The 16,695-nt window shown below is 32.4% G+C and overlaps 1 protein-coding gene across 9 annotated transcripts in view; it reads left to right on the forward strand.

Annotated features, from left to right (window-relative positions):
* GULP1 (GULP PTB domain containing engulfment adaptor 1) overlaps window positions 1–16,695 on the forward strand; it is a 296,264-nt gene that overhangs the window by 182,510 nt on the left and 97,059 nt on the right. For all 9 annotated transcript variants that reach the window (XM_077154398.1, XM_077154400.1, XM_077154396.1 and 6 more), the window contains one exon: window positions 11,943–12,017. In XM_077154398.1, coding sequence (XP_077010513.1) covers window positions 11,990–12,017 — 28 coding nt within the window. In that variant the 5' untranslated portion in view covers window positions 11,943–11,989. The remainder of the gene's footprint in view (window positions 1–11,942; window positions 12,018–16,695) is intronic.

A 16,695-nucleotide genomic window follows, 5' to 3' on the forward strand; every position in this document is an offset into this window, starting at 1 on the left:
CAAAGTTACTTCCTTTCAGAATGCCTTGAAAACATCTCTTTGTTGTCTTTTTGTATTGGTGTTACTATTTTGCAAATTATTGTTAATTCAATTCTTGTTCTTTCCCAGGCAATTGTGTCATTCTGCCTAGAAATGTTGATTATTTCTCTTTGCTTTTAGAGACATATCCAGTCTGACATGTCATGCTGTTTCTTAACTCTGGAAATTTCTCTATATAATTTTTTCATCTGTATTTTCCTCTTTGTTTTTGTTTTTCTCTCTTTATGCTATTCCCAACATCTAGATTTTGATACTTTTGTCTGTCCTCTATATATATTAGTATTATTTTGATATGTCTCTTTTCCCTTTTCTGTAGTCACCTGGGAGAGTTTCTCTTACTAATTTTGAACTCAATAGCTCATCTATAAGCTTCACCCTTCTGCAATAAATATGCCCATTTATTGTGTTTTTAAAATTTCAATCATAATATTTTCATACTGACATTTTCAAATTGGTTCATTTATTGACTTTTGTTTTCTTTTCTCAATTACAAATATGCCCCCTTTTGTCCCTAGGTATAGTTAAATATATGTAAATAAATATTCAAACATATGAATAAATGAATGAATAAGGCAATCAAACAATCACTGTCACAGGTGGCCTAGGGCTCCCTTTTATAAATTTACAGAGGCTGTTAGATGTTCTATAAAAGAAATATCTTCAATTGAATTAGGCACTATCTTAAGTTTTTTCTATTCTTAGGATTTTATGTCTCTACATAAAGTTTAACCTACATAAAGATAATGCTGTTATTTTCTTCTTGGAGCCAGTTTTCCTCGATTTTTTTTTTTGTTTGTTTGCTTGACGTCAATGAAACTTTTTTCTGAAAACATGCATAGCTTTATTAAATTTCTAATTAGTTTGTATGGTTTCAACAGACCTGAAGAAATATTTTTTGTCAGAGAATTATCACAATAGGCTTTTTAACAATCATTTCTTTAATGAGAAAGTGTACTGTCTTTGCATGATTTATCGTAATCCTGTGCAATATGTATAATTAGGCAAGAGCATTATTTTTTTAGCTGCTAAGATTCCTGAATAACCTTAGATTTTCCTTATTTCAAAAAGACCTTTAAAATAATTAAGTTCTTTTTTATTATTACAGATTTTCAACAGGTTTGTAGGGGGTAGAGTTATGTGTTTTTATAACAATGAAGTATAACTGTTTTAGAAAACATAGTTTGTTCATTTGATTTGTGGGCCATCAGATATTTACTATTCATATGTTTCAGAAGCTTTGGAGGCAAAGATTTTAAAAATTACAAGAACATATTTATTTACATTTTTAGGATATCATTTTGCAATTCATTTGAGGAGGTATTATGGATAGTGAAATTAAAGTAATCTTTATTAGCATGTGAGAATTGGAAGGAGTAGCCCATTTTAGGGAAAGGGAAATTTGCAGATTTGTTCACTACAATAGGTTGGTTTAGTTGGTAGAAATCCTTCTAAATATAATCAAATGCTTTGCCAAAGAAAAGATAAACCTGGACCTAATTAAGGAGATGCTTTCTTCAAAAGGATTATTGCAATAGAGATGCCTATTGCAATAGGGGTAGATGAAAATTATTGCAATAGGGAAAATGTACCAACTGTAAGCTCAGCAAGCATTTCAAAGCATAGGCAGAACAAGGCTTTTCTTTTTAAAGGGAGAAATAATGAAAGGTAGGAAGACTTTAGTGTGGTGGAGTGGGATGCACAAGGGTGGTGATTGAACAGATTAGAGGGTGTTTTACTTCACCAGGCTGAAGGTGAGTTGGGCCCTGAAGGAAGGAGAAAAGCTTAAATAGAGCTTGGTCAAGTCAGTGTAGCAGATGTTTTGCCCAGATTGCTCAGTGAGCACAAACAGTTCAGCTAATCATTTAGGAAGCAAAGAATGAGGATTTGGAGGGTCTTTGACTGGCCTTGTCATAAGTAAACAAGGGGATTTAGTTAACCTTAGCTGTTTTCCTGGATCACAGGGAATTAATTTAACTTTCGCTGTTTTCTTGGACCACAGCGTTGAATGTAAACTTCAACAAATCCTGCAAGTGATGAGAACAATATTTCTGAGGAGAAATGTTTGGCAGATGTGTGTGAAAGAATCGTAGAAAACCCAGAGGAAGTAGGCCAAAATGTTTAACATTACTGAAGTCCCACTGAAGTTCAAATAGATCGTGCACAAACAGTTGTAGTAACAGATGCACAAAGCATTGTTACCTATTGCCAAGAAGTATTGTGTATGGGTAGAAATGTAGTGATAATATCCAGCATAGTCTCTAACAGTAAGTAAAGCATGGCTTTTCAGTGTACATGTTTGAGGGTTCTACTTTGAAGAAATAGAATTCCTTCTTCTGTCTTACCACCTTCTCCAAAGTGAAATCATATGAAAAGTTTCCTCTGAGGCCTGCCTTATAAGCTGGTGAAAGAAATAATCTTTCTCTCTTAAAACAAAACTATAAAATGGTAAGTTTATGCACATTTTTAGATGGTTGTTCAAATTTAATATATGGATAAAAACTGTTTGCAGGACAAAATACCAATCTAGAAATAGCTTACACTAAAGCGAACAACTTAAATGAGTAGATCCTTTAAATACCTTAGCTGAAATCAGTACTTGTATTGTTGCTTTGCTTATACAAATAAACAGAGTCTTAAAACAAATATCTTACAATATTTAGTTTTAAAATCCATTAAGTTGTTGATTCTTAGGCTCAAAAAGCATTAATTAAACACTCAAACCCTCTTATCCTAGTCTTTCAAAGAAAAGACATTTTCGCCAAAGATGGTTACCACAGTAATTGTATCCCGCAAATGTGCATGGACTTACCATTTTATTCATTTTACAGAATTTTGTTTTAAGAGTGAATATTGAGGTTTTTCTTACTTATAAGCCACTTTGAGTGGCCACATTACTAAAGGCTCCCTTTAGATCTTCCCCCACCTCCAGGCGAGGGTATTTCAGAACAGGTTAGATGAGAGCCTCAGGCAGGAGCTGCTTTAGGGTTCCTAGAAAGCCGGTAGCTATGGAATGAAGAACTCTATGTCCCTAATCATACTCTGCTCTTCTGCCTGAATATATTTTCCTCTTATTTTTAGCCTTTGCCCATCTGAAAAATTACTACTCACATCTTCTCTGAATCCCTCCTCTTGCACAAAACATATTATTTCCGTGTTTTATCCTCTCATTCTCAAGTTTCTGTATCTACCTCTTTTAATCTACTTGTCCCTATTCACAGAGCTCCAGACCCATTCCTCTCTTCCTCTCACAGAGGCTAAGTTCTTTGAAAGCGGGGATCATATTGTATTTATTTTTACCTCCACACTCCTAGTACAATGCTTGGCACGTGTTGCCTTACAATATATCTATTGAAAGAGCAAAGATTTTTTAAGTGTGTTATCAGATGTAGATCAGTGTTATGAAAAAGAAAATACTAAGCATTTGCATCCTACATCAAAAAGTTTCAGAAAATATTAAAGTTGCTATTTCTCAGCAAATTATAACTTTATGATTTCTTTAACACGTTATGTAACAACATCTCTAGTAATCCAGTTTGTATACTAGCTAATTTTCTTGTCTACACTCAGATATGTTGACCTATAAAAGCAAAGACACTTGAATATTGCAGAGAATTGAATGTTGCAGAGAACTTTTGCAACAGACACTGATTAAATCAAGAAAAGTTTCAAAAATGAGCCAAGTTCTCCTAGGAGAACTTCATAAGAGAGAACTTTAGTCATTGCATGCAGTAAAGTTCTAATAGCAAATCACTATAAAGTATTTAGCATCTCTTGCAGATTAACACAAAGTCTAAAATAATCAGATATTGTCCCATAATTGTGTTACTGAGTTACATATAAAAGAAATACACAAAAGGTTTGAGGGTAAACAATACTTCTTGTATGCAATCACAGAAGAAACATTTTATTTTTAAAATTTTCAACTAGTTTACCTTCCTGCATAGATGTAAACCTAGTGATTAAACTCTGTTACTTTGGTATCATCTCTGATCTCTTGGTGGACAACAGGATTTTAAAGTGATTTATGACATATAAAAGAGAACTTTGTTTTAGTAAATATTTTGTTTTTCTTCTGAGCTTGAAAGACTTTCAGGACAATTTGATTTTGAATGTGCTCATAAAGGAAAAATGAAATCCAAAACCAACTGCAATACAGGTTTTAATCTGCATACCATATCTAGTTTCTGTACTCATATCAATATGATTTAATTTTTTTAAGAGCTTGGGCATCAGGTTACAAAACAGGAAAATAGTATTCATTAACAGAGTCATTCTAAATTTCTGAACTAGCCTATAAATATTAATTTACTTTGTATAGTTTGTTTTCTGACCTGGGTTGTGCTGGGCTCATTTGCAGAAATACTATTGACTTACTTGTTTAAAGTAGGGCTATAAAAGTTTAAATGTATAAAGTCAGTTTTAATATCAGCTTCCTTAACAGTGCTTTGTCAATGTGGTTATTGACCTCTTTATCAAATCCAGAATTAAAATCAGTCATCTAATGGCATCTACTTTTAATGTATGTGATGTATTTTAAACATTTTATTCAGATTTAATTCCCCATTTGCCTTAAACTTGGAGTGATAATATTTCAGTAAATTATGATTTTTAAATTCTCAACCACATTCAGTATTCCACTTATGTTTTTAAAATGGAGTTGCAGGGTGGGCCACTGTGGCTCAGCAGGTAAGAATGCTTGCCTGCCATGCCCGAGGACCTGGGTTCGATTCCTGGTGCCTGTCCATGTTAAAAAAAAAAAAAATAGAGTTGCAGAATTGTGTTTTTACAAAGCTACTTAATGATATTTACAATCTGCTATAAATATTTAATATAAAGTAGTGACCCTGAATGCTTAAGAAAGAAAAAAAGCTTTGTGTGTATGTGTGTGTGTATTATAAAGAGATTCAAACTCTTTCCCACATATAATCAGAGTGTCTGTTTCTTCTTGATTAAACTTTGTTACTTTCAGCATTTTAAAGATATTGCTCCAAGTCTCACTAGTTTGCATTGTTTCAGATGTGAAAACTTCTGCCCTCATAATCTTTGTTCCTCTGTATTTAATGTGTCTTTTTTTCTCTGGCTACTTCTAAGATTTTTTCTTTATCACTGGATTTCAGTGGTTTGATTATAATGTGTCAGGGTTCAGTTTCCTTATAATTTCTTGTATTTGGGGTTGGTTGAGCTTCTTAAATCTGTAGGTTTATACGTTTTTATCAAATATCGAAAATTCTTGACTTTTGTTTCTCCAAATATTTTTTCTGCCCTCCTCTTCTTTTCTCTTCTTCAGGGACTATTTGGCTTCTTGAACTTTTCCCCCAGTTCTCTGATATCCTCTCCCTCCCTCTTTTGTCTCCTTCCCTTCCTCCCTCCCTCCCTTCCTTCTTTCTTTCCTTCATCTCTTTTCTCTCTGTATTCCATTTTGGATAGTTTCTTGGTCATGTCTTCAATTGTACTATAGTTTTCTTCTACAAGATCTTATCTTCCACTAATTCCATCTAATGTATTTGTTATCTCACACATTGTTGTTTCATTTCTAGAATTTGATTTTGGTCTTTTTAAATATCTTCCATGTGTCTACTTAATGATTGCTTAATTTATCCTCTAGTTTCTTGAACCTATTGAATATGTTTGAATGTCCTTGTCTGTCAATTTATCATCTGTATCATTTCTTGGTCAGTTTTGATTGATTTTTCTCCTCATTATGGATTATAATTTTTTGGTTCCTTTCATGCCTGATCACTTTTTATTGGATCCCAAACCTTGTGAATTTACCATTTTAGGTATTGGATATTTTTGGATTCTTTAAAATATTGCAAAACATTGCTCTGGGATATAGTTAAGTTACTTGGAAACAGTTTGTTTCTTTTGAGTCTTGTTTTTAAGCTTTGTTAAGTGGGGCTAGAGCAGCATTTATTCTAGGGTCATTTTTCCCCATTAATAAGGAGAGACATTTCTTAGTAATCTAATAGATGTTCTGTGGATTATTATCCTCAGTTCTTTCTGTGTAACTCTCTCTTGGACTCTGAACTTAGACCATTACATACTTTTATTTTACCAAATTATCAGCTCTGTCTCCTCAGTTCAGGGTGACTAATGGGTTCCCTCTCCTGGGACCACAGCCAGTAAATGAGCGAAGTGATAAAACTTACCTCATTTGTTTCTTAGCTCTCATGGATCACTGTTCTTTGCTGCTTGAATGTCCAGTGCATTGAGAGTTATTGCTTCATACATTTTATCCCTTTTCTGGTTGCTTCAGGTAGTTGGATAAATGTGATGAATCTTATTTCATCTTTCCTGGAAGCAGAAGTGTCTGAATAGGTCTATATGGCTGCATTTAGCATATGAAGAAGTGGCAACATAAATTTCAAAGGAAGGTTGGGGTTATTCATTAAATGATAATGGCTCATTTTTTATGCCATTGGGGAAATCAGTGTAGATTTCAATGTCATATCATACAGCCCTATTAATCTCAAAGAATTTTATATAAAATGACTATAAAAAGTGTAGCACACACACACACATACACTATTCAGTTATAAATCTGGGAGAGTGTAAAGATAGATGAGTTTTCTCATTCATAACTTATGGCCATTGAAATTGTTATGAGCCCTTTACTTTTAGTTAAAAAATAATTTGAAAGCCTAAAATAGAAGAACTGTAGATTTAGTCATTTAGGGGAGACGCTATGGAAAAAATTAATAACATGTTTATGTAAAATTGATATAATTAATTAATGATAGAAAAATGATACATTCATGTATATGTAGCCATTAAAACAATGTTTATGAAAAGTTTATCCAAAAAGAAAGATTTATGTTACACTGTAAATAGAAATAAAACACAGTACCAAACTGTATATGTTATATAGCCTCAACTATAAAAATGGATTAAAGCATGTATTTATTAATTCATTGAGCAAGTATGCAATATATTAAATGCCTACCTAGCATCATGCACTGTGTTATACACATAAGGTTGATGATCAAAGCAATTAGTATATGCTTAAGTATTTGCTAGTGGAGAAGCAAGATGTGTGATGTAAAGGAGTAAGTATAGCGTGCCATAGGATAAAATAAATATGATAAAGAGTTGTGTTTGGAGAGTGAAATTATAATTTTTTCTTGGGGTCTTAAGAATGGCTCTTCTGAGGTTTGTTGGCATTTATATCTGTGCATTTTGAGTGTTGGCAAAAGTTCTTTTGATTTTAAAGTCAGTGTTACAATGTCACCTTATTTGCTCCTTTTATGACCAATTCAAATTTATATAATTATACTAACATTTTTCTTTTTGCTTAAATACCCCCCACAATTTTTAATATGACATTTTTTTAACAGTCAGATTAATTTTAATTTTGTGAATTATTTTGTTCATAATATTATAATCCTTCTTTATATTTTGCAGTGTGTGATTGTTGAAAATTTCTACCTGATAGTGATGCAATTTGGGTAGTGAAGAGGCTGAATTTGATCTGCTGATTAATAGACTTAATGATATTGGTTATTTTTCCAAGAAATTTGAAGCTTACGTTTGTGTACATTGTGACTTTCTTCTGCTAGTTTGTTTAATCTTCATTTATTCCTCCAGGAATATGGTCATTAAATAATCATGCATCTGAGGTTACAGGTGAAAAGTAACTTTGGAAAATACAGAATGTATTTTTCTCTGCTGTATTATTCCCTGCTATCTTGTGAAAGACCTAGCATCACTAATCAATAAACAATTTCTGGATGAATGAATAAATAAATTGTGGAAAATAGCATTAGTCCAATCAATATTTATTTAATAATAATACTTTGCATATTTTGAAAATTAAATCATTTTATGTTGTTAGTATACATGCTATTAATTATTTTTGGTATTTTAAAACTTAAAATGTATCCTGTACCTATCTTTTATTAAGGGCATATATCATGAGAAAATGAAAAAGTATGAGGTAAATAAGAAAGTGATATTATTATGTCATTATTTAAGTCTACAAAGCAGTATCATTTCCTAGTAACAAATATTTTACAGTTCTGTTAGCCATTTTCATTCTTTTAGAGGAGCAGAAATCAAAGACAGAGATATCAGTAATTAATTTCACTGCAATAATGACATTGTTGTAAAAAACTAATTTAATTGCTATTTAGATTTATGGAGAGTATAGTGATAATGATTAATAGGCTATAATTTCAATGTAAGGAAAAATATCCCTTCAAATTAAAGGAGAACATGAAAGCCATCCATTAACTTGATGAGGAAATTTAAATTTTTATTTCATGGATTTGATATTTCATATCGTACTTATGGCTTAGTTTGTAAGTGGTCATTGCATTCTTTTTATTTTGTATTCTAATAAATTCATGGAATCAATATGTATTTAATAAAGGAACAGATTAATTGAACAAGATAAACTGGGATGCCATCTATCTAGTTTATTCACATTTGTTACATTGTAAGTCATTTTGTCTTTACATAAATCTGAATGTAATACTGAGGAAACATTTGTTTAATTCATTAGTTTGAATTGTAATTGATGGTGGATTTGAATCACTGAACATGAAAAGCCTACAGAACTGAATAAGTTGGTGGTGAACGGTGAAGAATAGAGTGGTATTATGACAATTATTTTCAGAATTTATATAAAGAATGTAAAGTGCCAAATAGACTCTAAAATAAGATTAAATACAAAGGTGATATTATGAACAAAGAAAGTCTTGTAACCGACAATCATTCATTCAATAAATATTTTTTGAATTTCTCATATTTAACAGGGGATGTTTGAGGTGCTGAAGACATAGCCATGAACAAAACAGTCAAAAACGAACAAAAATCCATACCTTCTTATCATATACTTGAAGGGGAGAAAAGATAAATATCTGTCATATATAAACATACTATTTATACAAAAATATATAAGCTAGTAACATATATGTATATGTGTGCATATATATATTCATTGGTGATACACATAAACATATATAAGTGATAAGTAGTCAGTAGAAAGGTGAAATAGGAAAAAGAAGAGGAACTGTTTCAGGGGAGGTGCTGTAATCTTAGGTAGGGAATACTCCCCAATAGGGCATCTCACTGAGAATGTCACAATTGAGAAAAGACCTAAATGGGACAAATCCTAAAATGTTGTTAGTATACATACTATTAATTATTTTTGGTATTTTAATTCTTAAAATGTATACATACATTTTATACATACATGTATACATAAAATGTATCCCATTTTAGGCAGTGGGAGATCAAGTGCAAAACTAAAGAAGTGGGAGATTATTGAGAGAGTTCCTGGAACAGCCTGGTGGTGGTCTATATGACTAGGCCTGATTATGCACGGGGAAAAGTAATAGAAAAGAGTGCCATATAGATGATGGGGGCAGTGGGGATGGGGGAGACATGTCAAGGCTGTCTCTAAGGATTAATTCTGAGTAACTGGAGTTGGTATTTAATGGAAAGGAAAATCTGTGCAAGGACTACGTTAGGCACATATAAGTGTTAGAAATGGAGATGCTGCATAGAATGTTGGATATACAAATCTGTGCTGCGGGGCGCCTGGGCTCAAGTTTTAAATTTAAGAGGCATTAGCATGCAATGATACTTAAGATTATAATACCATTTGTGACCAATAGAAAAGTGAACAAGTTTTGAGCCCCAGAACTGGCTTAGTAGAGGTCAGTTTGGCATAAAGGAGCCAGCAAAAGACACAGAGAAAACTTTGCTAGAGGTAAGCGGATGGTAGACGTTATGATGTCCCAAAAGTTCAGTGACAAAAGTGTCTTAAGAAGGAAAGGAATAAATGTGCAAATGCTGCAGATAAGATTGGTGTAAAAATTGACATTGGTTGATTATGCAAACTTACTGCCATTGTTGTCTTTGGTAAGAGTTGTTTTCATAGAGTGAGGGCAAAACCTGGTTTATGTGGGTTCCAAAGTGAGCATGAGAAGACAAATACGAAACAATAAGTGGAGGTAAATCTTTCAAGCAGCTTTTTTAAAGGAAAGGAGTACATTTGATTAGAATGCATACAAGTAGAACGGAGAAAAAATATAATGCATAGGTATAGGGATTGGATAGTTGTAGGTAGGTGCAAGTAAGCATTGAGGCTATGGTTGTAAATTATTTCCAATCGTTTCTCTTTTCTCAGTGAGAATGGGAAAGGAATTGTTGAAATTTCTTGGGAGGAGAGGAGTTATGAATAGTGATTCTCAAAGTATGGTCCTTGGACCAGCAGCATCGAAATCACTTGAGAATTTATTAGAAATGCAAGTTATCTGACCACCCTGAACCTTTTAAATCAGAAACTATGACCGGGAGCCCAGTAGTCTGTGTTTTAACAAGCCGTAATACAGAAGATTCTGTTGCACAATAAAGTTTGAGAAAAAGACTGTGAGAATGATGGTAGAGAGGCTTCCAGGAATTATTATGGGACACTTAGGTTAATGACCAGGATTTTAAGTGAAACCTTCCAGCATGGTTGTGTATTTTATTTAGCCCACCATTTTCAGTTAGCCAGGTGGAGGAAAAGAGTCTTCATATACTCCTTAGAAGAAGTGGAAGCAATGTGACTGTAGATACTAGTAAATATTAGATATTGGATAAAAAGCAAATACAAGCAAGGACTGTGAAGACTAGATGGGAGGGAGGAATTGATTATAATAACTGAGAATTAAAGCAGAGTAAGAAGGGAAGTGAGGATTTGAGAGAAGTGAGTGATAGTGAAAAGAGAAGAGGATAAAGCATATAGATTTCAAAGGATTTACATGGGTTCCAAAGATTTGTTGGATTTGGAATTGGGAAGAATCGGTTTGAAGCATAAATCGATGTATTTAAAGTGTTGAGTGCATACAATTGGTGCTATGAGGTTCATTTATTAATGTCACGTTCTATATAAGATCATGTATAGCCAAAAATTAGATTAGAAGGTATCTATCTTAGTGTCAGTTCAAGAGTGTTTAGTTGCCAGAGCAGCAAAGAAATTATTTCTGCCAATTTCATTGCTATGATAAACTCTTCTTTGGACTCCAAATATGGAGTATAACATGGTTCCAGTTTATATTTAATATTAATTACCTCCTAATAACTTAATGTGAATGGTTTCTGAGTCTCTGAGGGAAAGCACATGAGGTAGATAAAATTAAATGTCTCAATTGGTCAGCCGTCTTATAAAACATAAAGTCATTTAGCCAAGCTGCTCGTTTTGATATGCATTGCTCACACTGGAGCAGGCATAAAATGGGTAATAAGGAGAACCTCTTTAATGAATGAATGATATATTCAAGGGAAAGAACACTAGATTTGGATTTCATCCTATATCTAATGCAAAAAATTTTATTGTGCCAAGTTCTTTCCTACCAAAACTAATCTGTTCAACAATTCTAAGTGATAAGTAACTTATTCCATATTCCATACCACCTGTCTCTGTGACTTTGTGATAGTAATGAAACTTTTCTGGGCCTCAGTTGAAAAAAAATAACAAAATTTGTTAATATGTATGAGTAGCTTTATAAAAGCATTTTATATTCAAAATCGTAATCAAAAGACTACTGCTTATCCTCTAAGGTTGTTAATGATAGCCCAAAACTTTCCTGTACCTCTTATCAACAAGCTCAAGAAGAAGTATTGATGTTTCTCTTTAAATTTTCAGAAAAATATAATTAGTAATGGATGCATCACAGGAAATAGACAAGAAATTAAGGAACTATGGAGGAATTGCCTTTGAGATATTGCTCTTATCCTCTTGTGCCTCATCATATTGAGTACTGCTGTTTATCTTTACCCAGGGTCCTTTGGGATATTTTAGAATATTGTTAAGTAAATAATAAAGTGATAATACTTTCAGCGTAAAAGTGGATTAGCTTAAAAGAGGCTTCTTTAAAACCCTTCATTTTTGTTTTAATATTTTGTTATTTTTGTAGGATAACAAGCGTGATTGAACTGAGCACTGGTTTGGCTGATTCTCATCATGAACCGTGCTTTTAGCAGAAAGAAAGGTATGTATACCCATTTTAAAGGACCTGAAGTCATTTCAATTATTACTATGAAAATCAATCAGAGATATTAAGAAATAATGTTTCCTATTATCAATCCAGATGGTTCAGGAATGAATTTGGAATACAACAACACAAACCTGTAAGCATTACTAATTGACTTTTGGCTATTACCAAAGTGAAAGAACAGATTTGTTTAATACACTTAGTTCACAGTACATGTTACAGCATGTATGATATTTTTATGCTGTGATGTGAGATTGCAAAGAATAAAGCGATCTGAGATCTAGTCTCAAATTCACCTTTTGTAGTCATATAATAAAATATTATCTGGACCTTACTTAAGTCTAGAGTGATATAAATTCATGAGTGTGTGTGTGGGTTTGTGTGTTTAATATTTTATTGAATTATATGTAAGGATTAGCAATAGGTGAATTGATAAGAATGAGGCTAAAATAAGTTTTCTGTTAATTTTCAGGTAGGAATTTAAATGCAATCTATCATAATTGTATATGTAGAAATGAAAGAGCTAGCTATATGTTAGAGAAGCAGGAAAGCAAAGCATTTGACAAGTGTTTCATGATAGGCTGATAGGGAAGATGGAAAAGTTTGATAGTTTTTTTTAGTTCTATAGAGTTAAAATAATGTATTCTTGTCATTCAGAAAGGAATTATCTAGTGATGGGGACAGGATTTTCTCCTGTTTAACATTCTATCAACAAAGTGGAAGAGAATAATTAAGTAATGCTAATAACGCATAATAAAGCATAACCACTTTGTTATATGAACAGTTGTTATTTGGAAGAGACTCCTTAAGTTATGTTGGTAAAAAGACAAAAAAAAAAAAAAAAGGCTGAGAGAGTAAAGCAAACAGTGTGATTATCAGATGCCAGTTGAGTCTGTAACATATGAATAATGTATACTCTAGAACTGGGAAATAAGAGTGTTCTATCCTTAGAACACAAGGGTGCAGTGTGTTCTCTCTAAATGTCTAATTGACACATTGAAACGTCCCTGTGAGAAAGGCTGGGATGATAGCAAGACTGTCAGCCATGTAATGGCTGAGGACCCTTGATGGGGTAATGACAACTGTCTCTCAGTATTTGAAAGGCTGTTATTTGGCTGTGGGACTCATTTTAGTAAAGTACAAATAGGTATAAATTATGATGTCATTGATTTAATGCAGGAAAAGTATTTCCAAAGTTGTGTAAAAATATAATGGAATATAATGGAATTACTCAAGTAATAACTTTTTGACACTGAAGTGAGAGATTTGAATGTAGTATAGAGGATTAATGTATTCAGGAGGGATTTAGTTAATGTGACTTCTAAAGAACTTTTCAACCCTGGAAAGCTAGGAATTTCTTATTTTTGCTTACTTTTTTGAATAAGGGGAAGGCAAAATCATATTTATTGAGATTCATAATTTGCTTCAGATTTAAAACATATGCCAGAAGTAAAATAATGTTCCTTTATATTATTTTTTCAAGTAATATAGATCTAGAAATAGTTTGTGATATATTTGAGTATTTTAACAAATTAAAAGCAAACCTACATCACAATTCATCATTTTAATATACTAACTTTTATATGTGTGTGTATATATATATATATATATTTTTTTTTTTTGCATAGGCAGGCACCAGGAATTGAACCTGGGTCTCTGGCATGGCAGGCGAGAACTCTGCCTGCTGAGCCTCTGTGGCCTGCCCTAACTTATATTTTTAAAACACTTCTAGACGCTCTCTTATTTTCACATGCTTAGCATTCCCTCCGTTTTAAAGTTGAAACACCACATATCAGCATTACTATTTGTTTGTAGGGGATTTGGGGCAGTTTTCATTGAGAAATCTCAAGGGTTGGATCATGATATAAGTAACTGGCAATTGTGTATTTGCCTTATTTGAGGACTCATTGGGAGTACAACCATGGGAAAAACGAGCAATTTGGAAATTGAAGAAACAGAAGCACTTGTTTCCTTCCATGTTTCATAGTCCTTAGATTTATTCTGACCTCTCATTTTTTGGTTAAGTATCCTTAACAGAAATTATTAATCAATATTTTACTCCATTCAGTTAGAATTTGATACCTGGAGTGCCACTGCAGGCACTCTATTCTGACTCTGTCTAGTGAGGTTGCTAAAGGAAAAATTCTTACAACCTCTGCTTCTGGTTTCAACCAATAGCACTATTTGATTGAATTTTAATTTGAGCTGGAACATTTGAATTTTATGAGATAATTCATATATCCTGGTAATTTGAAGCTATATTTATATCATAGAAAATATATAACTCAAATCATATTTCCAATAACTGGCATTAGATATATTGAGTGCAATAATCTCAACAAAGCAAGACAGTCTCCTATCATTAAAAAGTATCTCTTATTTCATAGGTATCCAATTTATTTAGTCATCATATGCAACCTTACTAAATGATCCTTGGCCTCTGAAGCCTAAGGAAAACAGATTGTCATCTCTTCCTTTTTTAGTAACGCTCCCAGTTGATAATCTGTCTAGTATTCTTTGAATTATTTCACTGATTTATTTTGCAAATTCTCTGATTGTATTGGAGTTGTTCATAGATTCTGAAGAAAAAAAAAGACCGAATGTATTAAATTTGCATCATTTGAGCTATTTTGAAGAGCTCTGTTAAAATTACTCTGACATGATGTAACCATAGTTTAAATTTTTATGAGTTTACTTGTTTTCTAGCTTCTTTTCCTGGGTTCCCTTTCTCAGTGAATTTTTAAGATTCTATATTCTATTTATTCATCAAAATAAATAATTTAATATAGATGCATAAAGCATAGGATGTGAATAAATGTAACTAACATAATTCAACTAAGTAGACATTCTTTTCTTTAACCTACCAATTTAGAAACTGATGAGTAGATATCATAAATACACAGCACTTAAAATCAATATTTAAATATTTCCTTTTTATGGATATTTAATTCAAATGCATCCATTCATCCAACAGCATTTAGTTTTAAATTTTATATACCCAAAGTAGGTACTTTCCCTATGATAAACTCTGATAATAACAGACTGAATTCAATGCATCTTTCTTGATGAACTCTGAACCTAAATGCATTTTGAAAGCTTGCGTTCATTGATCCAGCATTCAAATATTTTGAAGTATTGGCATTTCCTTTCAAATGAATGTCCAGTATTGAGTTAGTGATTATAATTTCAAGGAAGAGGAACACGTTCTATTATGTCAATGTTTCCATTTCTGCTCTGCTTCCAGGTATGTAACTGTTTCTATGGGTACCAAGAATATAGTACTCCCTCCTCCAGATTCAACCACATGCATATATGTGTTAATATCAAGAGTTTTATTGCCAGCTTTTTCTTTTGTATAAATTAAGATGATAGTGAAGACACATTTTGGAAATCCTTGAGGTTTTTAAAAGTGTACTGCATATACTGGATTTGCACTGAATCATTGAAACACCAGCCCCTAATAGTGGAGTGTGGCTGTAGATCTTATTGTAGAAACTGCAGCTCATCCAATGGTAATTTAGTATTGAGATCTTTCAGTCCATTACCAAGAACAGCTGAGTGTCTGTCAACCCTCTTTTGAGGTCACTACCATCTGACACTTAATAACAGAGGCAGTATCATTAATTTTCAAAGAATAGTGGATTTCAGGAGAAAGCAATTAACTCTGCCTCAGGATTACTTGTCAATAATCCTATTCAGACTTCAGCCAGACTTCACATCCTCCTGAGAAGTGATGTATATTTTGAAAACAGAAAACATGAGAAGAGTTGATTTAAGCGGTAAAAGAAATTGCATATCCTTTAGGTTTCCTCTCGGCAAGTCTATGGTGTTTTTACTGTTTTGGTGTGGAATATTGTGATTTACTCCTTCCAATATACAAGGACAAGACTGCATCCCAAATCTAAATACAAATTATTCTTGAATTAATCATATCATGATCCAGTAGGAATCAAAGGGGAAGCTATACTAAGATAAAACCCATACAAGAAATAAAAATTTTGCACATTAAATATCAATGTTAATACTGCTTTTTGAAGTTCAAAATACATTGCTTCTCAAAATATGTCACCTAAGTCCTCACATGTCTACCCTAGTAGACAGAGTCACCCTGAAAAGCAACATGAATTTGTGATTTCATTGATCCTTGATGTTTTTTCTTAGACATTCTTACTGATTTTGAATTGCACTCCATAAACACATTTAACATAGTGTATCATCGTTCAAACTGTGAAATAAAATTGACATTCCAGAAAATAGGTGCCATTTTCTTTGTGCCTTTGCATTCTTCCATTTTGAGAAGCACATATTAATGAAATCAAATTAGTTCTGTTACATCATTTTAAAATATTCTGAATTGAAAGTTGAAAAAAATTGTTACGAATCCAAAATTTTCATTTCAATGTTAACTTACTCTGTGTTTTTTGTAAAATCAGTCTTTGATTCTATTCGTTTATAATTTTGATATTAAATTTTTAAACTCCCATGGAAAAGAAGATAAACACAAAATTCCACTAAAAGAGACAGAACATATTTTGAGATTGAGAAGTCTTAATTCAAATAAGTGCAGCTTCAAGAAAAAAAATTCTCAATTTGATTATTATAATTATTTTGTTTTTCCATTTATACGTGTCATAAAGTATTTCCACATGAATAAATTAATAAAGTTCAAGAATTC

The sequence above is a fragment of the Tamandua tetradactyla genome, chromosome 3 (genome assembly GCF_023851605.1).
Source record: "Tamandua tetradactyla isolate mTamTet1 chromosome 3, mTamTet1.pri, whole genome shotgun sequence".
Lineage (NCBI taxonomy): Eukaryota > Metazoa > Chordata > Mammalia > Pilosa > Myrmecophagidae > Tamandua > Tamandua tetradactyla.